This window comes from Balaenoptera acutorostrata, chromosome 2, assembly GCF_949987535.1.
Source record: "Balaenoptera acutorostrata chromosome 2, mBalAcu1.1, whole genome shotgun sequence".
Classification (NCBI taxonomy): Eukaryota; Metazoa; Chordata; class Mammalia; order Artiodactyla; family Balaenopteridae; genus Balaenoptera; species Balaenoptera acutorostrata.
The window spans coordinates 35,559,681-35,586,140 of NC_080065.1; the positions used below are offsets into that span (position 1 = coordinate 35,559,681).

At 36.9% G+C, this 26,460-nt stretch overlaps 1 protein-coding gene across 3 annotated transcripts in view; it reads right to left on the reverse strand.

The window, feature by feature from the left end:
* Positions 1–26,460, reverse strand: part of FYB1 (FYN binding protein 1) — a 170,837-nt gene that overhangs the window by 24,847 nt on the left and 119,530 nt on the right. For all 3 annotated transcript variants that reach the window (XM_057539905.1, XM_057539904.1, XM_057539903.1), the window contains 6 exons: positions 8,070–8,116; positions 6,120–6,139; positions 5,645–5,679; positions 4,543–4,663; positions 1,899–2,058; positions 1,252–1,396 (listed from right to left, as the gene is read on the reverse strand). In XM_057539905.1, the coding sequence (XP_057395888.1) occupies positions 1,252–1,396; positions 1,899–2,058; positions 4,543–4,663; positions 5,645–5,679; positions 6,120–6,139; positions 8,070–8,116 (528 nt within the window). The remainder of the gene's footprint in view (positions 1–1,251; positions 1,397–1,898; positions 2,059–4,542; positions 4,664–5,644; positions 5,680–6,119; positions 6,140–8,069; positions 8,117–26,460) is intronic.

A 26,460-nucleotide genomic window follows, 5' to 3' on the forward strand; every position in this document is an offset into this window, starting at 1 on the left:
ATCTTAGTTCCCCAACCAGGGATTGAACCCAGGCCCCAGGCAGTGAAAGCCCAGAATCCTAACCACAAGTCCGCCAGGGAATTCCCTATTATTCATTTTAGAAAGACAAAACTGCCAGAGAGCAACATAAGTTTAATTGATGCCATGAGCTCAAAGTCCACAAGAGGGAAATTTAATTCTTCATATATTTCATAAGTATATTACTGTTTTGATCATTTTACATTTTTTAAATGGTTGATAATGAAAACATTTTTCCTTTAAAATTTGAGTTATGAATAATGCAGACACATTTTTTCCCAAGTGAAGATCTAGCTCAGATCATGTGTTTTGGGATCACGTGGGGGGGTTTCCCAATTCCACAAATGGGCATAAAAAAAAGAGGATTCTTCACTGTGCTGGAGATTTTCCTTCTCCTTTTCCTTCAACTTGAAGGGATCATGGCTTTACCAGGAAAGGGAGCTATTGGAGGCAAAAAGGAATGGAAAGAAAAGGGGAATGGAAAAGGAAGGAGAAGAAAGGACAAGGAAGATCAGAGCTAGGAAAAAGAGACAAAAGAGGAGGCAAGGATAAAGGGAGCTGGAGACAGAGAAAAGAGAGAAGGGAAGGAAAGGTACGTGGGAGAAGATGGCCAGACTCTCCTCTGGGCTCCTCTACCCCAGAAAGATGTTCCCATAATTCTTGTGGGGAAGGTCATGCCATTCTAGTGGAATGAATGGAAAGTTGGGCCCTTAGTTGATTGCCAGGGATCATAGGGGATTTTACATTTTTACTCTTAAAGAGCAAAGTAGAGTTGGCTTTAAAAAGCATTTTTGTCTGTTATGTTTTTAAATAAAAACGATGAATATATTTAGACTCAGATTTCAGAGAAAAACACTTTATATTTTTCAGAGCTAACTTCTACATCTCATCCTTCAATTTTACAAAGTCATACTTACTTTAGGCATATCCTTAAGATCAAATCAGAATAAATACTGTAAAACAGCATTTTGGATTGACAACACGTTTGGCAATATCTGGCAAATGGCCCATTATATTTCAAGTAGTATTTGATACATACAACCAAAGAGTAAAATAAAAGACTATGGAGTTTCCAATGACTTTTCATCCATATTGAAGTGATTGTAAATGGTAATTTAGTTTAGTGATAGAGAGCAGTAGGAAATAGGGAAAGTAAAATTCTAGCACCTTAAAATCCACAATCTCTGACAAAGAGATGATGTGATTTGCTTTACAATTTGTACTTACACATACCTGTTAACATCTTCCTGCTCTGCGACATCATCATATACTTCCTGGTCATCTTCAAAAGGTCTTGATGAAAGAGCACCGAGCGAGTTTTTTTTCCGTTTCAAGGAATCATAGTCAATCTCTACAGCCGTTGTTTTAATATAGCCGTCTACCAAAAGGGGAACAATTTATGTTCGGGTAACTGTAGCTTAAATATCATAAAGTTGTGAATAAAATATTAATTGCACACTTACTCTTTAAATTTTCCCTTTATTTCTTTGCTTGCAATTCTGATTTATAGACTTGTTGACACATGTTTCACTGTACTTTGTCAAAGTCTTACGCTGTTGTGGTTTGGGGTAAGCCTAGAGTCTATTTTCAAGATTCCAAAGTGATTCATATAAATGATTTTTGCCTTTTAACATCGATGAAGAACCTAATGCTCTTTGTTCCTCCCTGGGATACTATAAATATTTACATTTTTCCCCACTAAAAAGATTACACAGATGAGGTGAAGATGGAGCTCTACCTGTCATTTAAAATCTTCCTATCTTTGTCCACCCTGTAACGTGCTCCCAACTTAATGCTTATGAGTAGCTTTGGAAGAATTTTCACATTAATATTGGCTCAAATAGAAAACACTTCGAAGTTGTAGGAAAATGTGCACTCACATGACCCCCTGGCTGTTCTGCCCAGCCATTTTCCTTCAGGGTTGTCTGTGATTCGGATTATTTCAATTTGCTCTCCTTGCTTGAAGCTCAGTTCATTCTTTCCTCCTTTGACATCACAGCAAGCTTTTGCTTGGTGGATGACTTGAATAGGGCCTGTTAGCTGCAAAAAGGGAAAAGAAAATCACGACTGGCTTCTTCACTATTCAGAACATCTTTAAGGAATGTGGTTTTGAAAGACAATATGTCCACCACTTGCCAACCTGCCTATTTCCAACATTTACAAGTTTGAACTAGAAGTTGAGGGTGAATGTCATTCCTGGTGAATGTTCTTAGAGGAGGGGTTAGGGGAAAATTGCAGAGGTCAGACAGAACCAGCAAAGAACAGGTAAGCACATGCTCGGGGGCCAGGAGAGAGTGGCAGTGATCTGCTGACCTCGGGAACTCTGTGGAAGATTTGCAGAGAAAGCCACTGGTAACCGAATACCACTTATGTACGACATGCTGGGTGCTATGTGTTTTTATGGGGTATGCTGGTGGTTTGCTTGGTAGACAGAGGTTATTCCCCTCTGTGCTTTGTGCAATTATTCTGATGGTTCTCTGCAGGCCTAAAACAGCAAGGGTTGGTGGTGGTGGGTTGTACTTGTGGGAAAAGCATTTTCTTTCTTTCTTTCTTTTTTTTTTAACTTTGTGGTACTTGTCTATCTATAAACTTGGAGTAGACATTACCTGCTATAAACAGACAACAGTTTAGAAATAGCTTTGTGAATAATAAAAATAACAAACAAATATTATGAGAGGTTTTTAAATTAATATCCTGAATAGTACAGTGTTTTCTTGACAGCAGGGGAATAATCTAGTTTAGAGGTCATGAATCCTAAACATTTCCTAATCCTAAATTGGTGTCTTTTCAACAGAATTTCTTGGACCTTTTGATATGCAAATATGCATTGTGAGTTTTGAAGAAGCTCTACTTTATTTTATTGTGATGCGATGAATTGTGAGACATATCATTAATTATGCACCACCAAGAAAGAAAGAAAATAGCTGAATTAAAATTTTGATATGCCAACGATGTTAAAATGCATCTTAATATCAGAATTTTAAAATGTGAAATATTTTGTCTTGGAAATAATGAAATGTGAAGCTATGTAACAGTTCTCACATTTATTTATTTAATTGGAACATCTATTAACATTTTGTGGAAGGAATATAGTGTGTGAAGTCCCAGTCTTGACAAACTTTTGAGTTCATATTTGGTGGTATGTCTTCCATATCCTATTTATTTCTTACTAACAAATATTATTCAAATGAATGAGTGAAACAATGCAAAACTGATTTCTCAAAAAAAACCCACAAGGGAAAGCTTCACACAATTCCTTCAAAACTACAAACAATCTCTTCATAAAAAGTATGTTATAAAGATTTTCATTTAAGAAATTAGTTTTTCATGTTTTCCACTTGAAAACTGTAAACATTGGTAGCCGTACATTCTGTATGAGTAAAATGTTTTAGTATTCATACTGTAATCTTAATTTTGCTTATATGTAGTAAGCAAAGTTGAATGAGATCCTATAATAGATACAGTGCCTTCTGTGCATTATTTTATTTAATTCCATAAAAAACTTTCAGGAGAGGTATCATTGACTCACTTTAAAAATAAGAATCTGAGGTTCAGAGAAGTTTAGTAATATGCCCATGATCACAGAATTTGCATGTGCAGTTGGACTTTGAGTCCACATCTGTCCAACTGACTCTAAGCTTTACATTTTCCCTTTGCTCTGCTGTTGAATCTTTGTTTTACTATAATCAATATACTGGGAAATTATATATAAATCACATTTTTCTAATTCAAACCATATTGTAAATGTTCAGGAGGAATTAAATATTTAAAGGAAACTTGATATGAATCCTTTTTATAGTGAAGAATAGTTTTGTAACTAGATAATCACGCTATAGCTGACATACTAGACCCACCCCAGATGGGCCATGTCATCAAAGACGTACTGGCCAAAAGAGTATAGGCCGCAAGTATAGTGGTAGTGGTGGTAGTAATAGAAATCACACAATTAGAAATCAGAGATCAGAGAAGACAGAGGTCAGAAATCCAGGTGGATGAAGAGGGAGGAGAAACAGCAGGTATCAAAAGTCAGCATGTACATCGGCTTAAAATAAAGGCAAAAATGTAAGTCAGGTCTAGACAGCAGCAGTCAGGGTAGCTCACGGAGCTTTATTGCGACAGGTCTGGTTAATCCAGAGACACTTCTGTCCCTCGTACCACTATAATACATGCCACAGGGATGTGTATGTGTGTGGTCCTGAGCTCATATTATGAGTAGGATAAAAGGAAATGCATAACAAGGAGAGTCAAGATGGGTCTGAGTATCAAGTACTCTTTCACTCCATCGACATAAAATTTCCTGAGCTCCCATCATATTTTATTTGGATTTTATTGCATTCGTTTTTTAGTGCAGGGGTAAAGGAAATTATTGGACAAAAACATTACGATTGTGAAGGTAGTTACTCTTTAGAAAACAATGATTAAGTAATTCTCCGACCATGTAAGCTTTCAAGGATTGTGCCCCTTTTGTGTGGAAGTTATAAAAAGAGGTTACTCTTCTTCACCCTTCGGCAAGAAAGCTCTTACTTTAAATTTCTTCTTTATTTCTTGTTCTTTCTTTTCTCTCTCTTTCTGTTCCTTTTTCTCCAGCTCTAATCTCTTCTTTTCCTCCTTTTCCCTTTTCTTCTCTCTTTCTTTGGATGTTTCTCTGTGGATTAAAATTGTCAGTTTGTTTTAGCATCCATGGGCATTGATGTGTCAGGACTCCCTATCCAGAGAGGTTTCTACCCAGAGCAGAAGATCGTATGTGAAGAAGTATAGGTGAAGGTATAAAGCCAAGGCTTGTCAAAATTCCTGGGTGTATGAGACTGTGCTTAGAGCCAGCAGGAGGCATTCAAATGAGGATGCCTTCCTAAGGTTCTGCTGCACTTACAGCTCGGGCAGGCAAGTGGAAAGCACTGTTTATAAAGGTTCTCGCGGCCTGTCGGCATGAATAGAATTAATCTCTCCTCTCTCTCTCTCTCTCATGCACTCACTAGTACAAGTTCACGTACACACATGCACTTGTACACAATGTACAAACCTTAATTCAGAAACTTTAGTCAGAATTAGTTGAATAAGAACTGGGTAGGGAAAATTAACATATTTGAATCAACAAAAGATAAAATAACATATTCATTCTACCTCTACTCATTTTCCAAGAAATTTCTTAGTCTCGGGCTACCCAGAAACCCATTTTGGAACCCTTTCTAACACCTTTCTGTTTAGCAGGCTAAAACTTTGGCATCTGGTGCCGTGTTAAATCGTCTCTCATAGCAAGGTTGTGAGGTGAAGTGCTGTCTAGGTGAGGACATTGTAACGTATACACGAATTCATGTGCCCAAGGACACACCAAGAGCAAGAAATCAGATTCCCGGTCCCTGTGATTCCCTGCCTGTGGGCTATCTAGTGGGCTGCAGGCCTCTGACCTCTCCGGGGATGGCATTTTAATAGAGTCCTCTGTAAAATCCTTAGACAAGAAAAGAATCTTTAGTCCTTTGTATTGAAATAAAGGTTATCATTATATGCCAGTCATTTGAACAATACAGCTTTTCCCTCCCAGTGTTGAATATCCCTCCACTCTCCCTCATACAAATCATTATATTCATCTTAGAAGGAAAATATCATGGTAAAAAAATGTAACTCATACATGTCTTCATATGTTTCTCCTTCACTCTCTTGTTCCTGTCAAGAAAAACATTAATAATGATTAATTGTAATTATTTAATAAGGGAACATACACATATTACATTGCTCAAATAATCAGTAAAACAAGCATACATTTGTGTGTCTATTTTGGCTTATTTAAAATATTTTTGTTTCCTTTTTAGAGATAGACTGGAAAAGGAAGCACAGAAAGATTTCATTTTATATCTTGCTATGTAATTCAGATGTGTAGCCAGACTTCAGTCTATGTTTAACATTACAAAATTACTATGAGTCAGTGTAATAATGGGTGTTTAATGTCTCAAGCATTTTAGATGAAATAAGATTATAAATGGAAAACAGTCACCATTACTCATAAGGATTTTCATTTGTTGGTTTATATCAATAGAAAATGAATCACAATAATTGTTACATATTCTAATTACAGCAATATAATATGAGAAGGAAAAAAAACTGACCTCATCCAGATTTCCCGTTCCTAAAGTGTTTAAAAAAAGAATATAATTTAATATACTGTAATTAAGAAGTGCTTTAATACAGGATTATTAGATGTAATATAATATTCAAAACAGTTCTTCATGTAATAGAACTTATAATTTACCAAAGGTATAGAAGTACAAAATAGAATATGTAGTTTAGATTCTTACTATGGCTTTTTTGAATCTTGTAATTTAATTATAAAATCATTTCACTGACTTTCATAAAATAATGCAAAAGCCAAAAATTAATGAAGACACTCTTTATTCTCTTTATGAAAAGCGTGAACATTTGGTTTTGTGGGCTTGCAGTATGGAACAAAGATTTTACCAGAAAATCACAACTAGTTCACACTTTTCAACTTACTTGTTCCCAAGGATTTGCTTTCATGTGTCGAACAAATCAAGTTAATGAGATTTTTTTAAAAGATATTTTACTGCTCAAGGGTTTGGTAATATCAATAAATTACCAGGTACTAGGACATCATCTAAAACAATAATAATAAAAACAGTGTGGAACTGATATACAAATGAATAGACCAGTGGAATAGAGCAGAGAGCTCAGAGACAGATACACAAATTTACACACACACAAATAGAAACACACATACACACACATACACACCTATATATGCAAAGACACAAACACACCAATAGAGTTAATATAGTAAATGTGGCATTATAAATTAATGAGAAAAGGGTGGATTTCAGAGTATGGTAATGGGAAAACTGGCTTTGTCCATGAGACAACAAAGCTAGATTTCTACTAACGCCTCAAAATTGGACTGCAAAGAGATCAAAGACCTAACTGTAACGGATAAAGTTCATAGAAGAAAACAGAAGATAATATTTGTATTTCCTAGGGATAGGACTTCTTAAATAAAACTTAAGAAGTATAAATTACAAAGTAAATATTAATGAATTTGATTATATCAAAATATATTTATGTTCAGTGAAGGACAGCATGGACTAAGTTAATAGACGATGGACAGAATGAGAGAAGATATTTGCAATGTCTACAACTGACATAGGATAAATATCTGGAATACAAAGGAACTCCTGCAAGTCAGCCAGAAAAGGATACCAACCCCAAGAAAAAAATGGTCAAGGAATAGGAACTGGAAACCTACAGAAGAGAAAACCACAAAGGCTAATAAACAAATCAAGTATTTGAACTCAGCAGCAAGCAGAGATATGAAAATGAAACAAGACATCATTTTATGCATGTAAGACTGGAAACAACTGGAAAGCTGCATAGTACCATGCACTGGCGAAAGGTAGGCATCTTGGAATCTTCATGCCCTGTGACGGGAGTACACAGAGATGCAGCTCTTCTGGAGAGCACTGTAATCCTACTCAGCTGAAATGAATATGCCATTGCTTACAAGCAGCCACTCTACTGCTGGGTATACATAAAGGAAGGCTCTCAGAGGTCCACATGGGGATATGGACAAGAAGGTGCATTGAACTATTATTTGTGGTACCAGCGAGTTGAAGGTGAAATGTGAATGCATAGGATGCATACCATGGAGTGCTGTGCAGTAGTTAACAGAAAGAAATTAAATATACATATACAACATGGAGGAGCCCCCCAAAACACTCAACACAGTTGAGTATAAAATAAAGGCCAGAGTGAGCTATAATATACAGTTTATGTAAATTGAAATATGTACATATACACATACAACAGCATGCAAAGAATATGTACAAAAGACACACACTAAGTACATTAGAATATTTGTCTCTGGTAAGGGGGAGGAAGGAAAGGGAGTGGGTCATGGAGATAAAAGGAAATAAATAAATAAGTAAAACAAGAGAGGGGTCTTGCATGGACCAATGATGATAATGACCCATTAATGATCCTATGAGAATGATTAACTCAAACTTCCGTATCTGAGGGAACAAATAAATAAAGCATCTTTCGTCTCTTACCATCAAAGTGTATGACACTATCTTGATTTTCTTCATTTACAGGGCTTCTGAAAACAAGAGAGAAGAAAAAGTGAAAATGGAACAAGTAGATGCTCCCCTTACAATGAAAAAGAAAAAAGAATAAAAGGATCATTTAAAAATAACTCTTCTCTTTCATATCTGCTCTGATTTAAAACTTCAGAAGTCAGTAGAATAGGCTTTAGCCTTGTATTGATGCCACTACTGCTGCAAAAAATGGAGAATCGGGGAGCTTGAGCACAGCACTGCCCATTCAAAGTGAGCATCTACAATTAATCAGTAGTTTAGTTTCAGGGCAGAAATATTTTTCTGTTAAAATGACAGTATGTCAATAAGTCAATTCTGGGTTCTGAAGGTATATGATTGGCTGTATGGTACAGATTCCAAAGATCATTAGTTCCAATCCTGACTCATCACTCTTTTCCAGATGTTCTCCATCTGGTTTTGCTTCCATCACTTGTGGCTTGGACTCCAAGGTGTTTCATTCCAAATCACTTCACTCCAACTGCTCATAACAGCTATCAATACCTGGGCTGCATGAATCCCCAATGATTTATGGAACCATCTATATTTTCTATTTCTATTCTTGGGTTGATTTGCATAGCTGGGGAAAATTGCCATTTTACTGATTTAGGATATTACCAATAATTGATATTCAGTCTCAGCTATACCCCCAACACTATTCTATAATCTCATTACACTTTTTTTCTAGTCAACCTTCTCTTGCATCATTCTTCCCAATGGCTATTCAAAACGTTCATTACTTCCCTCAGATCTCCTATTCCTCTCCTTTCTCTTTTCATCAGATGATCTTGTTTCTTATTTCACCAATAAAATAGCACTTATTGGGGGTGAACTCTCTTAAAATACATTCCTTTAACTCCCAAGCTTATCTACAGTTATGCACATCCTTACCTGTCCCTACCGAAGTTCTTCTTTCCATCTGTGTTCTGAATCCTATCTGAATGATCAGATATTTTACTCCTTTTATTCGCTTTCTTCTGTGTCATCATATTATTTATATTACTATTATTGTTCTTCTTTCACTCCCCATCCCTAAATATCTCACTACTGTTTTCTCCCTCAGCCCAAGTTACTCTCATTCATAAAGGACAAACACTTCTCTTCACCTTTCTAAATGCTCCACGTTACCACAAGTCCATCCTCCTTTTCCCAAAGTAGAAAAAGCTGTCCATACTCACCGACCTTACTTGCTCTCCTCCTACTCATTTCTTCATTGACTACAATCTGGCTTCCCTTGATAATCCTTCACTGAAACTATTCTTAAAAGATTTGATTACCAAATCCATTAAACACTTCTCAGCTTGCACCTTACTTGATTGCTTTGTGGTTCTTATCACAGTATTGGCTATTTTGCCTTCCTGGAGTCTCCTTTGTTTCCATGAGAAATCTCTCCTGCTCACTTCTTGTCTCTCTGGTCACTACCCCACAATTTCCTTTGTGGGTTAATTTGCTCTGACTTCCCCTTTTAAGTGATGGTGTTCTTTTGTGTTCCGGTCTTGGCTTCCTCATTTTTATTTTCACTCTACATTTGCCCCTAGATGGTCTCATATTCTCATATAACTCCACAGCTTCACATATTATCTTAATGTTGGTGACTTCATGTTGAAATCTCTAGCCCAGACCTCACTTCTGAGTTTCAGACTCATCTATCTACCGATCTATCTATCTATCTATCTATCCATCCATCCATTCATCTTCCTATCTATCTTTATTTGTATGTCCCGCTGATGGTTCTATATTAACATCCCAGAAGCTGAGGTTTCCCTCTTTCATCCCAGCCTAAACCTGTTTTTCCTACTAAGTTTCTTACCTTGGTCAATCGCACCACAATTCCCTTAACCACCTAAGCCTTAAGTCATCCTTTATTTCTCACTCTTCTACAGTCCCACATCAAATTAATCAAGTTCTGTAAGTTCTGCAAGTTCTGCGTATTTAGTGTCTCCTATAATGCACCTCCCCTTCTGTCTCTCTCCTCTATCCTGCTAGACACAAGAACAGGATTCTATCATTGCTAGTGTGGACCCATGCAGTAACCTTCTGGACAGTCTTCTAGTGATGAGAATTGCTCTTCATCTTTTCTACCCTTAAAGTCCCTTCTACATGCTGCTGCCAAAGTGATCTTTCTAACATGAAATTGACACCATTTGGAGAATGTGAGCAGGAAGTGCCTTGCTATCACTGAGACCATAAAAAAGGGCTTAGTGGGTACTCTTGTAGCCCAGGAAGAATTGCCATGGATATACATGTCTCAGTTTCCACCTGAGATGATAAACATATGTGGTCATAAACTGTTATCTAATAAACTCACTTTTTTAAAAAATCAAACATTTACAATTTAACACATATGCATAGCTTACTACCTAGGTAAGTGTAAAGGCCTGGTGAAATTGATCATGACATGACACTTGTTTTTCTTAGTAAGCCTTTTTTAGATCTTGGATGATTCAGAATTAAATACAGAAATGATGAAGTAATTCAAGCCCATGGTACAAAAATCTGTTTCTAATCATTGGGACAATATATGTATGTTCAATATTTTAAGTATTTGTAGTATTTAAGAGATTTACTACATTAGATATTCAGTTGAATATTCTGCGTCACATCACTTAAAAATTTGTCAGTTAGACTTAATATTTTAGTTGAAAAGTAAGGACTCTAAGTGTTAATGTCAATGGCTGCTGGCCTCACAAAACAGAGTCAGCCAAAATTATGAGCTCCTAATAAAAGAATATACCATCATCCAGGAAGGAGTCTTACCTAAATAAAGAAAGAAGTATATTTAGAAAATAGAACTAAATTTGATCAAGCCCCAATCCGTATCCAACTACCAATTTGTAGAGGAATGTGGAACACATAAGCTATACTGTGAGGAAGCGATCAGGGCAATCTAGACTGTGGGCAACTATAACGCCCACGAACAACTTGATTTGCTCAACAAATAAATTGCAATAAGTAAAAAGAAAGTAATACAGGGTGAACCTAGAGATTGAAAGAGAATTACAAAACATATAAGCCATAGACTTTGCTTGGATTCTTATTCAAACAAACAAGAAAACCCACATACAATTTAAGAGAAAACTGGAAATTTGAAGACTTAAAGTTTTATATTAATACATAGAGTCTATTTTTAGGGAAACCTACAGAAATATTTATCGTTGTTATTACATGATGCTTGGTATTAGTTTCAAAGTAATATGAGAAGAGAGAAGTGGGTGGGGTATAGATGAAACAAGATTGGTAGTGAGTTAATAATTGTTGAAGTTGGGGAAGGGTGCATGGGTGCATACTATGCTATTCTCCTTGCCTTTTATACACTTAAATTTTTTTAAAATAAATGTTTCTTAAAAAGGATAAGAAGAGGACTAGGAACCAAGATGGCAGAGTAGAAGGATGTGCTCTCACTCCCTCTTGTGAGAACACCAGAATCACAACTAGCTGCTGGACAATCATCAACAGGAAGACACTGGAACTCACCAAAAAAGGCACCCCACATCCAAAGAAAAAGGAGAAGCCACAATGAGACGGTAGGAGGGGCGCAATCACAGTCAAATCAAATCCCATAACTGCTGAGTGGGTGATACACAGACTGGAGAACACTTATACCACAGAAGTCCACCCACTGGAGTGAAGGTTCTGAGCCCCTCGTCAGGCTTCCCAACCTGGGGGTCCGGCAACAGGAGGAGGAATTCCTAGAGAATCAGACTTTGAAGCATAGTGGGATTTGATTGCAGGACTTCGACAGGACTGGGGGAAACAGAGACTCCACTCCTGGAGGCCACACACAAAGTAGTGTGTGCATTGGGACCCAGGGGAAGGAGCAGTGACCCCAGGGGAGACTGAACCAGACCTACCTGCTAGAGTTGGAGAGTCTCCTGCAGAGGCGGGGGTGGATGTGGCTCACTGTGGGGACAAGGACACTGGCAGCAAAAGTTCTGGGAAGTACTCCTTGGCGTGAGCCCTCACAGAGTCTGTCATTAGCCCCACCAAATAGCCCAGGTAGGCTCCAGTGTTGGGTTGCCTCAGGCCAAACAACCAGCAAGGAGGGAACCCAGCCCCACCCATCAGCAGTCAAGTGGATTAAAGTTTTACTGAGCTCTGCCCACCAGAGCAACAGTCAGCTCTACCCACCACCAGTCCCTCCCATCAGGAAACTTACACAAGCCTCTTAGATAGCCTCATCCACCAGAGGGCAGACAGCAGAAGCAAGAAGAACTACAATCCTGTAGCCTGTGGAACAAAAACCACATTCACAGAAAGATAGACAAGATGAAAAGGCAGAGGGCTATGTACCAGATGAAGGAACAATATAAAACCCCAGAAAAACAACTAAATGAAGTGGAGATAGGCAACCTTCCAGAAAAAGAATTCAGAATAATGATAGTGAAGATGATCCAGGACCTCGGAAAAAGAATGGAGGCAAAGATCGAGAAGATGAAAGAAATGTTTAACAAAGACCTAGAAGAATTAAAGAACAAACAAACACAGATGAACAATACAATAACTGAAATGAAAACTACACTAGAAGGAATCAACAGCAGAATAACTGAGGCAGAAGAACGGATAAGTGACCTGGAAAACAGAATGGTGGAATTCACTGCTGTGGAACAGAATAAAGAAAAAAGAATGAAAAGAAATGAAGACAGCCTAAGAGACCTCCGGGACAACATTCAATGCAACAACATTCGCATTATAGGGGTCCCAGAAGGAGAAGAGAGAGAGAAAGGACCAGGGAAAATATTTGAAGAGATTATAGTTGAAAACTTCCCTAACATGGGAAAGGAAATAGCTACCCAAGTCCAGGAAGCGCAGTGAGTCCCATACAGAATGAACCCAAGGAGAAACACGCCGAGACACATAGTAATCAAATTGGCAAAAACTAAAGACAAAGAAAAATTATTGAAAGCAGCAAGGGAAAAACGACAAATAACATACAAGGGAACTCCCATAAGGTTAACAGCTGATTTCTCAGCAGAAACTCTACAAGCCAGAAGGGAGTGGCATGATATACTTAAAGTGATGAAAGGGAAGAACCAACAACCAAGATTACTCTACCTGGCAAGGATCTCATTCAGATTTGATGGAGAAATCAAAAGCTTTACAGACAAGCAAAAGCTAAGAGAATTCAGCACCACAAAACTAGCTCTACAACAAATGCAAAAGGAACTTCTCTAACTGGGAAACACAAGAGAAGAAAAGGATTTACAAAAACAAACACAAAACAATTAAGAAAATGGTCATAGGAACATACATATCAATAATTACCTTAAATGTGAATGGATTAAATGTTCAAACCAAAAGACACAGGCTTGCTGAATGGATACAAAAACAAGACCCATATATATGCTGTCTACAAGAGACCCACTTCAGACCTAGGGACACATACAGACTGAAAGTGAGGGGATGGAAAAAGATATTCCATGCAAATGGAAATCAAAAGAAAGCTGGAGTAGCTATACTCATATCAGATACAATAGACTTTAAAATAAAAAAATGTTACAAGAGACAAGGAAGGACACTACATAATGATCAAGGGATCAACACAAGAAGAAGATATAACAATTATAAATATATATGCACCTAACATAGGAGCACCTCAATACATAAGGAACTGCTAACAGCTGTAAAAGAGGAAATCTAGAGTAACACAGTAATAGTGGGGGACTTTAACACCTCACTTACACCAATGGACAGATCATCCAAAATGAAAATAAATAAGGAAACAGAAGCTTTAAATGACACAATAGACTAGATAGATTTAATTGATATTTATAGGATATTCCATCCAAAAACAGCAGATTACACTTTCTTCTCAAGTGTGCATGGAACATTCTCCAGGATAGATCACATCTTGGGTCACAAATCAAGCCTCAGTAAATTTAAGAAAATTGAAATCATATCAAGCACCTTTTCTGACCACAATGCTATGAGATTAGAAATGAATTACAGGGGAAAAAATGTAAAAAACATAAACATATGGAGGCTAAACAATACGTTACTAAATAACCAAGAGATCACTGAAGAAATCAAAGAGGAAATCAAAAGAAAACCTAGAGACAAATGACAATGAAAACACGACTATCCAAAACCTATGGGATGCAGCAAAAGCAGTTCTAAGAGGGAAGTTTATAGCTATACAAGCCTACCTCAAAAAACAAGAAAAATCTCAAATAAACAATCTAAACTTACACCTAGAGGAACTAGAGAAAGAGGAACAAACAAACCACAAAGTTAGCAGAAGGAAAGAAATCATAAAGATCAGAGCAGAAATAAATGAAATAGAAACAAAGCAAACAATAGCAAAGATCAAAAAAACTAAAAGCTGGTTCTTTGAGAAGATAAACAAAATTGATAAACCATTAGCCAGACTCATCAAGAAAAAGGAGAGGACTCAGATCAATAAAATTAGAAATGAAAAAGGAGAAGTTACAACAGACACCGCAATAATACAAAGCATCCTAAGAGACTACTACAAGCAACTCTATGCCAATAAAATGGACAACCTGGAAGAAATGAACAAATTCTTAGAAAGGTATAACCTTGCAAGACTGAACCAGGAAGAAACGGAAAATATGAACAGACCAATCACAAGTAATGAAATTGAAATTGTGATTAAAAATCTTCCAACAAGCAAAAGTCCAGGACCACAAGACTTCACAGGTGAATTCTATCAAACATTTAGAGAAGAGCTAACACCCATCCTTCTCAAACTCTTCCAAAAAACTGCAGAGGAAGGAACACTCCCAAACTCATTCTATGAAGCCACCATCATCCTGATACCAAAATCAGACAAAGATACTACAAAAAAAAGAAAATTACAGACCAATATCACTGATGAATATAGATGCAAGAATCCTCAACAAAATACTAGCAAACAGAATCTAACAACACATAAAAGGATCATACACCATGATCAAGTGGGATTTATCCCAGGGATGCAAGGATTCTTCAATATACGCAAATCAATCAATGTGATACACCATATTAGCAAATTGAAGAATAAAAACCATATGATCATCTCAATAGATGCAGAAAAAGCTTTTGACAAAATTCAACACCCATTTATGATAAAAACTCTCCAGAAAGTGGGCATAGAGGGAACCTATCTCAACATAATAAAGGTCATATATGGCAAACCCACAGCAAACATCATTCTCAATGGTGAAAAACTGAAAGTATTTCCTCTAAGATCAGGAACAAGACAAAGATATCCACTCTCACCACTATTATTCAACCTAGTTTTGGAAGTCCTAGCCACAGCAATCAGAGAAGTAAAATAAATAAAAGGAATACAAATTGGAAAAGAAAAAGTAAAGCTGTCACTGTTTGCAGATGACATGATACTATACATAGAGAATGCTAAAAATGCCACCAGAAAACTACTAGAGCTAATCAATGAATTTGGTAAAGTAGCAAGAAACAAAATTAATGCACAGAAATCTCTTGCATTCCTATACACTAATGATGAAAAATCTGAAAGAGAAATTAAGGAAACACTCCCATTTACCATTGCAACTAAAAGAATAAAATACCTAGGAATAAACCTACTGAGGGAGAGAAAAGACCTGTATGCAGAAAACTGTAAGACACTGATGAAAGAAATTAAAGATGATACCAACAGATGGAGAGATATACCATGTTCTCAGATTGGAAGAATCAATATTGTGAAATTGACTATACTACCCAAAGCAATCTACAGATTCAATTCAATCCCTATCGAATTACCAATGGCATTTTTTACGAAACTAGAACAAAAAAATCTTAAAATTTGTATGGAGACACAAAAGACACCAAATAGCAAAAGCAGTCTGGAGGGAAAAAAACGGAGCTGGAAGAATCAGACTCCCTGACTTCAGGCTCTACTACAAAGCTACAGTAATCAAGACAATATGGTACTGGCACAAAAACAGAAACATAGATCAATGGAACAAGATAGAAAGCCCAGAGGTAAACCCACGCACCTATGGTCAACTAATCTATGACAAAGGAGGCAAGGATATACAATGGAGAAAAGACAGTCTCTTCAATAAGTGGTGCTGGGAAAATTGGACAGCTACATGTAAAAGAATGAAATTAGAACACTCCCTAACACCATACACAAAAATGAACTCAAAATGGATTAGAGACCTAAATGTAAGACTGGACACTATAAAACTCTTAGAGGAAAACATAGGAAGAATACTCTTTGACATAAATCACAGCAAGATCTTTTTTGATCCACTTCCTAGAGGAATGGAAATAAAAACAAAAATAAACAAATGGGACCTAATGAAACTTAAAAGCTTTTGCACAGCAAAGGAAACCATAAACAAGACAAAAAGACAACCCTCAGAATGGGAGAAAATTTTTGCAAATGAGTCAACGGATAAAGGATTAATCTCCAAAATATATAAACAGCTCATGCAGCTCAATATTAAAGAAACAAACAACCCAATCCAAAAATGGGCAGAAGACCTAAATAGACATTTCTCCAAAGAAGACATACAGATGGCCAAGAAGCACATGAAAAACTGCTCAACATCACTAATTATTAGAGAAATGCAAATCAAAACTACAATGAGGTATCACCTCACCCCAGTTAGAATGGGCATCATCAGAAAATCTACAAACAACAAATGCTGGAGAGGGTGTGGAGAAAAGGGAACCCTCTTGCACTGTTGGTGGGAATGTAAATGGATACAGCCACTATGGAGAACAGTATGGAGGTTCCTTAAAAAACTAAAAATAGAACTACCATATGATCCAGGAATCCCACTACTGGGCATATACCCAGCGAAAACCATAATTCAAAAAGACACATGCACCCCAATGTTCATTGCAGCATTATCTACAATAGCCAGGTCATGGAAGCAACCTAAATGCCCATCGACAGACGAATGGATAAAGAAGAAGTGGTACATATATACAATGGAATATTACTCAGTCATAAAAAGGAACGAAATTGGGTCATTTGCTGAGACGTGGATGGATCTAGAGACTGTCATACCGAGTGAAGTAAGTCAGAAAGAGAAAAACAAATATTGTATATCAATGCATGTATGTGGAACCTAGAACAATGGTACAGATGAACTGGTTTGCAGGACAGAAGTTGAGACACAGATGTAGAGAACAAATGTATGGACACCAAGGGGGGAAAGCTGTGGGGGGGTGGGGATGGTGGTGTGCTGAATTGGGCGATTGGGATTGACGTGTATACACTGATGCATATAAAATTGATGACTAATAACCTGTTGTATAAAAAAATAAATAAAATAAAATTCAAAAATAAAAAAAAAGTATAAGAAAAATCCAATTGCAATTGCAGTTGGAGTATATAAGAGAAGTGGATATGGTGTAATAGATTTACAAGAGTTTTTTAAGTTCTTGTGAGGTTTTGCTGAGTGGAGTTATGAAATTTATTCATTCACATATTGGAAATGCTTAAAAACAAAATTCCATATGTAAATTTATACACGTAATGTGAAACATGTAAGGGAGTTTAATTACTTAAATTTATTATAAACATAACTATTGATTTGAAAGAATTTAGTCTGAGTTTTCCAATCATTAATCAGAGATCCCCCTGAAAATAATTATTCTTATTCAAATAAAAATTGCTAAGTGTATAAATTGCATAGCAAGTTATATTATGTGAATTTAAGTATTTAAAATAATTTAGGCCTTTGCATTATTAACTTCAGTGAATTTAATATTAATTAAAAGCACAAGATATAAATACCTTAGACATCAAAATACACTGACATTCTACAGAATAAAATCTATAGTTCTTTTCACGGTATACAGTTCTTAAGATCAGTCCTCCTCTTTTACAGTTTTAATTTCCATATTTCCTCTTCTTACACTGTCTTCTTCTCACATGTTAATACTGAATTCACTTATTCTCTGAACACTGGTTTCTTTTTCCTCCATGCTTAGCCCCTGCTGTTTGCCTTCTCTGGAATAATTCTCCCTTCTCATCATCCCCTGCTGTGGCCCTCCTTAATCTTTAAATCTTTAAGCTTCTTCTTAAACAGTCCCTCCTCTGTGAAGTTATCCCAACTCCCCCAAGCTCACACAGTTGCTGCTTCCATATGTCATACATTGCTCACTACAGAGATTATTCTGGATTGCTATAATGATAGAGCAATTACTTGCAGGTCTCTCTTCCTACTACAAGACCATAAGCCCTTGGAATAAAGAGATTATCACTCTGTTAGTTAATTTATTATTATGACTGTCATTTTAAGGAAGCTATTAGAATAATTCCTGTTATGTATAGGACTTTGATTTTTTTGGCCAAATTAACGATGTCTTAGTAATACTAAGAAACAAACATTTATTACTAAGGTGAATTGTTTATTATCATTTTTGAAGAAGAATATAAGTTAAAAAGACTACTGGACTTGCAGTTTACTTCCTGAAACACTTGTATGAATAACAAATATTTGCAAAATGAAGGGGATCTGCATAGCACACTCATACATATACGCCTGTACTTTAATGTAAACCATTTATTACTTGTAGATAATGTTTGTATGCATACATATATTAATGGAACCAACATTATAGCATATAAATTTTAGTTTTATATAGGTCTGAATTCACCATATATAGAACATTAATATAGTCACTAAATATGAAATAGTGTTAAGGATAGGAATAACAGTGAAGAATAAAAGGAAGAAAGATGAGGGGGAGAAATAGGTGAGTGTCAAGGATAGACCCAGATCAAACTGTCACCAACTGCTCAAAAAAGTGTTCCAGGCATTGAGAAAAGCCATACAGAGAGACAGACAAACAACGACACTAGCCACAACCCAAGTCCTAGAAAAGTAAGCAGAGGGAGCAGGTAAAGAAGAAAAGGAGGCTTATCAGTTGTTACAATAAGGACGTCTATTCAAGAAGGCCTTTCACCATAGTTCTTTGTTTTAGTATAAACAAAGCATACAGAATTAAATAGGAAAAGCAAAATTAATTTAATGTTACGACTGTCATGTTTAGAAAGCTATTAGAGCTCTATTTCCTGACTTTTAAAGATGGGAACTGTTGACCTTTATACCTTATTCGTTATTCATGACCTTTATTCCGTGACTTTAGCTCTTAATTGTCAGTTTGTTTTTTAAAGAAGAAGGAGGAAATCTAAGTGACATATAAAACTTTGTTCTATACCTGACCTCACTGAAAACGAAATCCCATGAATTTTTCTCTGAACACAATTTCCTGTATTTAACACATGATAAATTATAAAACTGTGACTTCTTTAAGCTAATGGACTTAGGTAAGACTGTCTGGGAGTGCATGACTGATATAGCAAGTCTCAAATTCCAGAAAGTGTTAAGCATTTCTATTTTTCTTTTTTAATGTTCAAAAAATGTTGAAGAAAGTGTTACTTTATTTTTTTTTAACATCTTTATTGGAGTATAATTGCTTTACAATGGTGTGTTAGTTTCTGCATTATGACACAGTGAATCAGTTATACATATACATGTCCCCATATCTCCTCCCTCTTGCGTCTCCCTCCCTATCCCACCCCTCTACGTGGTCACAAAGCACCGAGCTGATCTCCCTGTGCTATGCGGCTGCTTCCCACTCGCAATCTATTTTACGTTTGGTAGTGTATATATGTCCATGCCACTCTCTCATTTTGTCCCAGCTTACCCTTCCCCCTCCCTGTGTCCTCAAGTCCATTCTCTAGTAGGTCTGTGTCTTTATTCCTGTCTTGCCCTTAGGTTCTTCATGACCTTTTTTTTTTTTTTTTAGATTCCATATATATGTGTTAGCATACGGTATTTGTTTTTCTCTTTCTGACTTGTTTCACTCTGTATGACAGACTCTAGGTCCATCCACCTCACTACAAATAACTCAATTTCATTTCTTTTTATGGCTGAGTAATATTCCATTGAATATATGTGCCACATCTTCTTTATCCATTCATCTGTTGATGGACATTTAGGTTGCTTCCATGTCCTGGCTATTGTACATAGAGCTGCAAGGAACATTGTGATACATGACTCTTTTTGAATTAGGGTTTTCTCAGGGTACATGCCAGTAGTGGGATTGCTGGGTCATATGGTAGTTCTATTTTTAGTTTTTAAAAGAATCTCCATACTGTTCTCCATAGAGGCTGTATCAATTTACATTCCCACCAACAGTGCAAGAGGTTCCCTTTCCTCCACACCCTCGCCAGCATTTATTGCTTGTAGATTTTTTGATGATGGCCATTCTGACTGGTGTGAGATGATATCTCATTGTAGTTTTGATTTGCATTTCTCTAATGATTAATGATGTTGAGCATTCTTTCATGCGTTTGTTGGCAATCTGTATATCTTCTTTGAGAAATGTCTGTTTAGGTCTTCTGCCCATTTTTGGATTGGGTTGTTTGTTTTTTTGATATTGAGCTGCAGGAGCTGCGTGTATATTTTGGAGATTGATCCTTTGTCAGTTGCTTCATTTGCAAATAATTTCTTCCATTCTGAGGGTTGTCTTTTCATCTTGTTTATGGTTTCCTTTGCTGTGCAAAAGCTTTGAAGTTTCATTACTTCCCATTTGTTTATTTTTGTTTTTATTTCCATTTCTCTAGGAGGTGGGTCAAAAAGGATCTTGCTGTGATTAATGTCATAAAGTGTTCTGCCTATGTTTTCCTCTAAGAGTTTTATAGTGTCTGGCCTTACATTTAGGTCTTTAATCCATTTTGAGTTTATTTTTGTGTATGGTGTTAGGGGGTGTTCTAATTTCATTCTTTTACATATAGCTGTCCAGTTTTCCCAGCACCACTTATTGCAGAGGTTTTCTTTTGTCCATTGTATAATCTTGCCTCCTTTATCAAAGATAAGGTGACCATTGTGCGTGGGTTTATCTCTGGGCTTTCTATCCTGTTCCATTGATCTATATTTCTGTTTTTGTGCCAGTACCATACTGTCTTCATTACTGTAGCTTTGTAGTATAGTCTGAAGTCAGGGAGCCTGATTCCTCCAGCTCCATTTTCCTTTCTCAAGATTGCTTTGGCTATTCGGGGTCTTTTGTGTTTCCATACAAATCGTGAGATTTTTTTGTTCTAGTTCTGTGAAAAATGCCAGTGGTAGTTTGATAGGGATTGCATTGAATCTGTAGATTGCTTTGGGTAGTAGAGTCATTTTCACAATGTTGATTCTTCCAATCCAAGAATGTGGTATATCTCTCCATCTATTTGTATCATCTTTAATTTCTTTCATCAGTGTCTTATAATTTTCTGCATACAGGTCTTTTGTCTCCTTAGCTAGGTTTATTCCTAGGTATTTTATTCTTTTTGTTGCAATGGTAAATGGGAGTGTTTCCTTAATTTCCCTTTCAGATTTTTCATCATTAGTGTATAGGAATGCAAGAGATTCCTGTGCGTTAATTTTGTATCCTGCTACTTTACCAAATTCATTGATTAGCTCTAGGAGTTTTCTGGTAGCATCTTTAGGATTCTCTATGTATAGTATCATGTCATCTGCAAACAGTGACAGCTTTACTTTTTCTTTTCCAATTTGGATTCCTTTTATTTCTTTTTCTTCTCTGATTGCTGTGGCTAAAACTTCCAAAACTATGTTGAATAATAGTGGTGAGAGTGGGCAACCTTGTCTTGTTCCTGATCTTAGTGGAAATGGTTTCAGTTTTTCACCATTGAGAATGATGTTGGCTGTGGTTTTGTCGTATATGGCCTTTATTATGTTGAGGTAAGTTCCCTCTATGCCTACTTTCTGGAGGGTTTTTATCATAAATGGGTTTTGAATTTTGTCAAAAGTGTTAAGCATTTCTAACTAACAAAAAGGTTATAATGGTAAATTCTTACTTTTCCTCTAATTTTAGAGCCAGGAAAAGAAAAATCTTACACTGACTAAGAATGACCTCAGGGTAAGAACTGCTTGACCTTTCCTTTTCCAACCTTAGTCATTTCCATTATTTATTATTTCTTATTACTTCACTTTTCCTGTTTCATTACTATTAGTAACCATGTAATTTGCTTTGTATACCACAATATTCAGCCATTGGTTCTGTGTTGATATGAATGAGTTATACTGTTAAAATTATAATTAATTTTTTAAAATGGTACCAAGAAATGCGTTACCCTAAAGATATTGATTTGAACACTAAAACTGATCAACGAGCTCCTTTGACCCATTTCAGTTCCTCTTCAGATGTCTGAGTAAAATAGAAAATGGAACTAGCTGATTTCTGACCACTAGGTGGGGAAACAATACAATTTAAAATACAGTATAACTTTGGCCTCAACTACTTTCTTTTTAAGATGTTTATTATTTGTAATTCTCACCTGCCTCCAATTCTTCACATTCTTAAGGCATACTGACGTGAAAGATATAATTACAAGTGACTTCTGGGAAGTAGGCAGGTGATAAAGGCCTCGAGATCTCCTGAAATTCTTTCTTTGATCCCAATTCGTTTTCTTGCCTTAAGCAATACAGACTCTATACCCTGGGGAGAACTGTGAACCTTATCAGTCATTTATGCCTTTGGGAAGCCAGTCCCTCACCTGAGCACTAGTTCTTCATTGTTCTAATCCTTGGTTCTAGGAATTCACTTCCTTAGTGATCTTAACAGTGTCAGGACTTTAAGCGTGGAATATACACCCATGACTCTCAAATAAATATTTTTAACCAAGAACTCTCTCCCAAACTCTTCACTTCTTATACCTAATTGTCTCCTCAACATCTGCGCTTGCATGTTTAAGAGATGCCACAAGCCTAACATAGCTGGGCTCTCCTGATCTTCCCCACGCCCAAACTTGCTCACCTTCAGCCAATCCCATTTCGGTTGATGGACACATCAGCCTTGGAGTTACTCAGGCTCAAACCTTGGAGGCACATTGGATCCTCTTTTTCTTTCATACCCCAAATCCTGTAGTCTCTACCTTCAAAATATATCCAGAATCTGGACCTCGTACCACTTGCACTGTACCCTCCTGGTTAGAGCCACCTCCGCACCTTGCCTGCATTTCTGCACTATCTGCCTAACTGGTTTCCCTTCTTCAATTTTTGCCAACTGTCCCTTTTCAGACAGCTGTTAAGGTGATATTTACAAAACATAAGTGTGAGAACGTCACTGCTCTGCTCTAGCTCTTCAGGGTTTCCCATTTCACTTATGATAAGAGCTGCAATCTCTGTCATGACCCGCAGGACCCTGCATCAGCTGAGTCTTTCTCTCCTACTCCTTCCCTTGTTCATTTACTCCAGCCCCAGCTACCTCCTTCTGAGTCCCTGGACATTCTAGGGCTCTGTTCTGTCTGTCCTCTCTGCCTGGAATGGTCTTCCTCCAGATATCTGTGTGACTAACTCCTTCAGTTCCTTGAGTCTTTACTCCAGTATAACTTCCTATAAGGGGAGCGACCCTCACCTGTCCCTTTAAAGTTGCAACACACTGTCCCCAGCCCTCACGCTACACCACCTAATCTGCTCTACTTTCTCCTATAGCACTTGATATTTCCTAACATGCTATATCCTTTACTAGTTTATTGTTTTTTTTCCCCTTGTGTCTCTTGCCCCCTGTTTTATGTGGGCAGGAATCTTTTTTGTTCACTGATATTTTGTGAATTTCTATTGCAAAGGCACAAAGTAGTGGCTCAAAAAATTATTATTGGAAGGGTGGTGGTGAGAAGAAAAAGCATAGAACACACATCACTCACAATTTTACTTAAAAATCATTCCATAAATTTCCCTCTCACATGAAATATAAATTTGTGAGATTGAATATCAAGACCGATGTTACTTTCATTTCCTCTTTGTGTCTTTTCTAGCTTCCCCTACTCGGGGGAAAGTTTCCAACCCAGATATTTCTTCATTTTGGATTTTACTTGAGCTCTCTGATGGGAGCTTGAAAGTCTTACACCATACACCACATTTTTACTTAAAAAAAAAAATCATCTTGCAGATGTCCCTTGGCTTTCATTTTCTCTGTTCTCTTCACCTGACATTTAACTTTCAGATGTGCCAGTTCTAGCTTATCTAGGCAATGTAACATCTAAGATTCTTGTTTCTCTCCATCTTTTTTCTGAGAGTAAGAGTAACTCTTAGATGAATCAAACTTTCTAATTAGGAGTCCTTAATAAGATGGAAATAGGGATGAGGTTAAGTTTATTACGGTTGGTGGATTTTGCTGATTTCTGATGAAAACACTATTACAAGTAAAAATTTGAACCTGGCTGGTTGGCGGGCTCTTTTCAACTTTGCACGAATTTCCTACAAAGTTGGGAAATTGACCAGCATTGGTATGATGGTGTAGTCCAGGCTACTGGTCTCTTTTTGAAATCCTTTCTTCTTTTTATAACTTTTTATTCTCCACCTTATCACAGTGGATTCTAGGGTGTAGATTTACAGAAAAGAGTTGACATAGCAGGCCTGAAGCTGCTGTTTTTAAAAGAATCTTCTATCAAGATGGGCTGTTGGTTTGTATCTGGGAACTCAGCTCCGAAAGCATTTCCTGCACTGATAGGAAAACTTGCCTAATGATAAGAATGCTTTGCTGTGCCTAGATTGTATAAACAACATGACTTACGGTGAACACCTGCTTTCCTTCTAGAAGTCTGGTATTTTGGTAGTTGCTAGGCAGAAGGTGCCTAGGTGCCAGCTTTCAGTAAAAGCTGCCTCTAAAAGGCTTTCCTGGGAAGCAACATTACACTTGTATTGCATTTTTGTACCTGGAGAAAGGAGCAGTCCTACTCTGTCCACTGCCAGGTTTAGAAGGAGAGTGTGACTGGGATAAATCTTAGCCACGAGTACTACTATGTGCTGAGTCCCGTGTGTCCTTTTAGTGGATCATCAAACGTATGGGTGGTCTTGGGGACTCCCAAACAGCAGGAAAAATGCCAAACCCTCCTCCTCTCCATGATTTCTTCAATCAAAGAGTTACCAGTCTTTATGCCTTAGAAATTATCAGGAATTCATGCTCAAGCTATTTACTGAAATTTCTCACTAGAATTAAACAGGATCCAGAAGCCTAATTGAAGCCAGGAGCTGGGATAGAGTCATATAATGAAATTCAAAAGTACTAAGATCAAAATCTAATGGGTTAAATTCATCAGAGTAGGAACAAAATTACGAAAAAGACACAGGATTTAATACATGTGAAAGGAAAGTAATTTACACAGAAATCAAGTGTATATAAGAACACATATGAGTTATTTTAATTAAACTCATATTTATTTGACACATATGTTAGTAGGCAGATGGCTTACACTCTTATTTGGTAGCTGGTTATCATAAATTAGGATTCATAAACTCAAATGCCTGGAAGAGCATGTAGTTAACATAAATGCACAATGCAGCTTATACAGAAGATTGTAGCCACTAAGCTGCTCTAACACCTTCTAGTTAGTTGCAGTTATGCCTTTAACCACACACCCCCCCACCCAAAGCCTAATAAAGTGAAATGTAGTGCTGGCTACCCATGGCAAACACGTTTTCAACCTCTGCTCTAAATTGTAATCATCAGCATTAAAGGAAAGCTGTCAATCGGATTTTGATATTAATAGATTCTATCAGAAGGATTAAGGATATTAAGTACTTTAAATGTAATGAATATCAATCTGGTAGGGGATTGAAGTGAAGGAAAAACAAACGTAGCTAAATATTTTGGCATATTACTTACTTGTGGTAAAGGAGAATCATGCAAAACAATTTTCTAGAAGAGGAAACGGAAGATCTACTCTGACTTGCCAAAGGAATCTATGCTTGCCATCGTCTGGCTATTTCTTTTTAAAACATTTCATCTATCCCAATCTTCTGCTTGCTTTTTCCTCAACCAGCTATTCTGGTAAATCACGGATAAAGAGCCTGTGCATACAACCCATACAGTTTTGACATTTCTAAAACTATCATCTAAGAAAAGTGAGAGCGGGCTTGAATAAGTTTCCTAGTTTTTTAATACACAGTCAAAAATCTGAATATTCAGAGAAAACCTCCATTTTTTACTTAAAGGAGATTATTTAGCAGAGTGGTTAAAAGCTCACATTTTCTTTGGACTCAGACTGACATTGACTCACATTTGGAGAAGTTAGCCTCTGTAAAGTTCCATTTACTCATCTGTGACAGGATGATAACACTATCCACTCAATAAAGTTATAAGGATTATACATGTAACGTGCTAGCACATCATAGGCAGTGAGTAAAATATGGTGGTGGTGGTGGTGGTGATGATAATGGTGGTGATGGTGGTTGTGATAGTGGTGATGATGGCAATGATGGTGCTGGTGGTGGTGATAATGATGGTGGTGGTGATGATGATAATGGTGATGGTGGTGATGGTGACAGTGATGGCTATGGTGTTGGTGATGATAATGGTGGTGATGATGTTAATGGTGGTTGTGGTGATGCTAATGGTGGTGGTGGTGGTGCTGACC